This window comes from Cucumis melo, chromosome 7 (assembly GCF_025177605.1).
Source record: "Cucumis melo cultivar AY chromosome 7, USDA_Cmelo_AY_1.0, whole genome shotgun sequence".
Classification (NCBI taxonomy): domain Eukaryota; kingdom Viridiplantae; phylum Streptophyta; class Magnoliopsida; order Cucurbitales; family Cucurbitaceae; genus Cucumis; species Cucumis melo.
The window spans coordinates 11669124-11673309 of record NC_066863.1 but is presented as its reverse complement, the minus strand read 5'-3'; the positions used below and the strand labels follow the sequence as shown (position 1 = coordinate 11673309).

Here is a 4186-nt window from a genome sequence, read left to right as displayed (position 1 = left end):
TGTGTACATGAACGTGTAGTAAACAATTTTTTAATTTTATTTTCCTTTCTCTATATTTATTAGATTCAGAATCAGAATCAATGGAATCATGATATTCATCACATGCAAGATGATTTTGGTGATGATTCTGATCATTACAATCTGGACAAAAATGATGACCATCACAATATGAACATGTGATCATCGTTGAGGATCCATTTGTTGAAGACTCACATACTAAAAAACCTACTGTAGAAACTCAAAGGTTAATGTTTCATTCATTATTTACTGCTTTATATTGTTTTAAATTGATTAGATTCTAAATTAACAAAAATTGTATTTTTTTTATGTGTAGGGAACAAAAAAGAACACCACCTCAACATCAAGAGCAATTAGGGAGTGATATTAGCATAGATGACAAAGATGCACATTTTCTATTAACTATAAGTACGATAGTAGAGAATCTGGAGGTTCATAGTCAGACAGTAAAGGAGCTGCCAGAAATGATTGAAAATCTTCCATTGGTAAGCCAACCACTTCCACTTTGTGAGATTCTACCATCAACTAGTGTCAAAAACCTTGCATTAGTTCCATTGGTATGTCTACCCAAGGAACAAACTTTGACAATATTCATGAAGTGCAACCAACTATTTCAGTTGTAAATCAAAAATCTTAACTAGTAGGTATACATGACAACTGTGTAGTCATTTGCATTAATTTTTTGTTTCTTATCTAACATTATGCACGGTAGAAAATACCTAAACAACAAACATCGGTAAAGAAAAAGAAGCTGATTAGATTATCAAAACTTGAGGATATGATATCGGGAATCTAGTTAGGTTGTCAGAATTTTCAATAATTAATTTCAAGTAGTAAAATTTAAGAGCAAATTAATTGCAAAATTAAATAGTTGTGAGATAGAGAAATTGACACTGGAATTTTATAGTGGTTTGGCACAACCAGCTTACATCCACTTCCCCAAGCTTCTCTTGGATACTTCACTTAAACTTGACTCTTTCGTCAGCTTAGAGTTGAACCGTACAATGTTTTCCTTTTTTCGGATGCAAGAACAAACTCAATCCTTTTCACGGTTGAGGGTTAAACTGTTACAACCATTCTTTTTCTGGGATCAAGAGCAACCCTTATAAAAGATGGCAATTGAAGTACAAGATGAGGAAAACTCCCTCAAGGAGTAGATTTACAAAATTGTAGCAATCAACAAATCAATTCTCACAATATAAAATTTACAAAATTGTTTCAAACGTATATCTTTGTTGGGGTAATAAGATGTCTTTAAGTAGAGAAAAGAAATGTTGAAATCTAAAATCAATTTGATCCATTGGATCGTGTAAAAGAAAATTAAATGGTGGAGATTTAAACCTAACTAATTGTTAGACAAAAATAAACATGTTACCTGATGTTTTCTCTTTTAAAATGTTATTACTTTACGTTTTTAATAAAAAAAAAAAAGTAAGTAAAAGTTGTATGTGTCAAGTAATGTAAATTTTGTAGTATTGTTGTTGATTACCAAAATTTCAACCGTACGTTGGATCGTACTTAATGGCAGCCTGTTGAAGACACATAGAGTCGTATTTTAAATGACTGGATCTTTGTTTTGAGAGCTCTAATTTGTCTGCTGTTGTCGTAGAAGCAAAATTTGTAAACTGGGTTATTTCTCAAGCACTAATTTCTTATATATGTATGGAAGTGTTGATGGGTTGTTAATCTTTGTGTGACTGATTTAGGTTGTTTTACCTCAATTTTATCAAAATAAGAGAAGGTGACAAAGGGTGGACTCCTTACAAGTCCTAAGATTCTTATATACCCTTCACATCCGAGAGTTTTTCCACCTATAATTTGGGTGTGTTATATATTTGCTTGTAGTCCTCCAAAATTTTATGGTTTATTATTGGTTGATTGCTTTGACGGTAAATTTGTGGCGTACCGGGATACTATTATTTGATTGATTGTCTTGGAGATAATCATAGTGTTATTATTTGGATTCTATTTGATAGTATAGAGCAAGTTTTAGTTTAACCATTGTTATGGAGTCTACTAGCGATGATCGATCATAAACAGAAATGAGATAATATATGAACATACTATAATTGTTATTATTCCCCAATGTGTGGGCAAAGCCACCTTACATTTATCTAAGACAAAAAGGGACGTAAAGCAAAGGGCAAACAGAAAGTAGAGAGTGTGTAAAAGGAATATAATAAAAGGAAAATGGGAGAAAGTGAAAGTGTGTGTTAATTGAAATTATTTATTTGTCTTGAGAAAAATAGCGATTAATTGTTGGCATGATTTCCGGTGGCCGTGTTCGGAGGAACCGCCGGAGGCTATGCTCTGATTACTTCTCTCCTTCCTCTTCGTTCTCCAATACCCCCATTCTACGATGCGCTTTGTTCACTCTACAAATACAAAACACATTTCTTTTTACTTCTTTTTTTATATGGGGTAATGATTTTGTAAATTGGTAAATATTTTATCTTTTAAAATCATTTTTCTTTATTATTATTATTGTTAACTTTGTTTATTTTATTAACCAATTCAATACTTAAAATCATATATATCAATTCATTAATGATGAAAAAACAATCCTAATAATTATTATAAGGAAAGTAGTAGAATAGAATAGAAAATAAGGAATACCGAACGTCAGGATTAATGAGAATGTTTCGAGTAAGTTGAAAGACGTACATACTTGTCACAAATCCCATCGCCGCCAATAATGGATAAACCTTCAATTTACCGATTAATTTACATTAATATCAAAACCCTTTTTCTTTTATTTAATAAATCAATTAATTACTGTTTTATATACTAAATTCTATCCCACCTCCACAATTCACCGTTAACGCCATCTCTTAATTAACCCATCAACATTACTGTGTGATGGTTTGTGTTACTGATCTATGCATCTCTCCATTTTCTATTTTCTACCTGACAGTCTCTTAATCTTTTCAATAAATTTGAAAAAAAAAAAAAAAAACTAAAGATGTGCTAAATACAATATTCAAGTTGAGAATTCCATGGCCATCAAAACATAAAATCACTTCTATATCTAACTATAAACTTTTAATTGTTAATTTTTAATATGACAAAGATGTATAAAACATAAAATTGGATGTTGTTTGAGTATGTATTAGAGTTACATTTTTAAAAGTAAATTCATAGAAGAAATAAAAGATTGAAGCATAAGGTTTAGGTTTTGTTTAATAATGATTAGATTTGAAATTATGTATTAATTAGTAGTGAAACGCTGGTCGTTTTAGGTAAATACTGAAGGACAGAAAGCATAGAAATAGAGAAACAAGTTTGGGGGCTGACCTCTGGTTTCATCCAACGTCCCATTGGAAGACAACAGTTTGATAAAAGTACTTAGTTCCTGATTGGATGGTTTGTTAATGAATTGAAGTATTATGTATATTTATAAAAGCAAAAGAAATAGTAGTTTTATTTGATAGTTTTTGTGTTGTGTAAATTCAGTGGGCTATGTGTTTGTTGACTTTGACTTTTGACCTCATATATAAATCATAATAAAACCATTGGCTTTGCCTCTTGTTTTTATTTTTCTTTTCGTTTTTCCCATTCTTATCTCATATATGTAGGCCTCTTTATCTTATTTATTTAATTAAATCACACTTTTTTGTTTTTTTTTTTCTTTTAACTCTTTCCAAATTAATTTCTATCCAAAGGTTAAAAGACCGTTGAAGAGTAGATGGAAATTTAAATTTCATCACTATCTATGATTGGTTGATCGGTTGAGTATTTGGATAGAAATTAAGACTTTTACTTCTTTTTATTTATTAAATAAACCATATTAATTTATACAACATTTCAATTTTCTTACTCTAGATATCAATTTAGTGAATTGCATTGGGTGCTTCGACACCACTTATGTCTGGTGGGCCTCCTAAATGTAAGCTCTTTGAAGTTTATATCACATTTACTTTGGGCTCCATATTATATCTTCCATCATCTAACCAAAATATACTTCTGCATCCTGATGTGCATCAAATTTTCCAGAATTCACAATCTTCAATTTTTTCTACCCCTTTGACTATGACTCGTCATCTTTCTTTTGTAATTTGTTCGGTTTTTGTTGTTTTCTCTTTGATCTGAAAAAAATCAAGCTTTCTCCCTTATTTGAAAATCTATGTCTATTGTATGTTATTTACAAAAATGCTTTAAAAAATGCATA

General features: G+C 30.4%; 1 protein-coding gene across 1 annotated transcript; it reads right to left on the bottom strand.

The window, feature by feature from the left end:
• Positions 1–2069: 2069 nt before the first annotated feature.
• LOC103502424 (uncharacterized) lies at positions 2070–3379 on the bottom strand. The gene is given in 3 exon segments (XM_008466360.2): positions 2070–2393; positions 2635–2723; positions 3313–3379. Coding segments are annotated over 3 exon segments (261 nt in total). The 5' UTR covers positions 3337–3379; the 3' UTR covers positions 2070–2245.
• Positions 3380–4186: the final 807 nt, after the last annotated feature.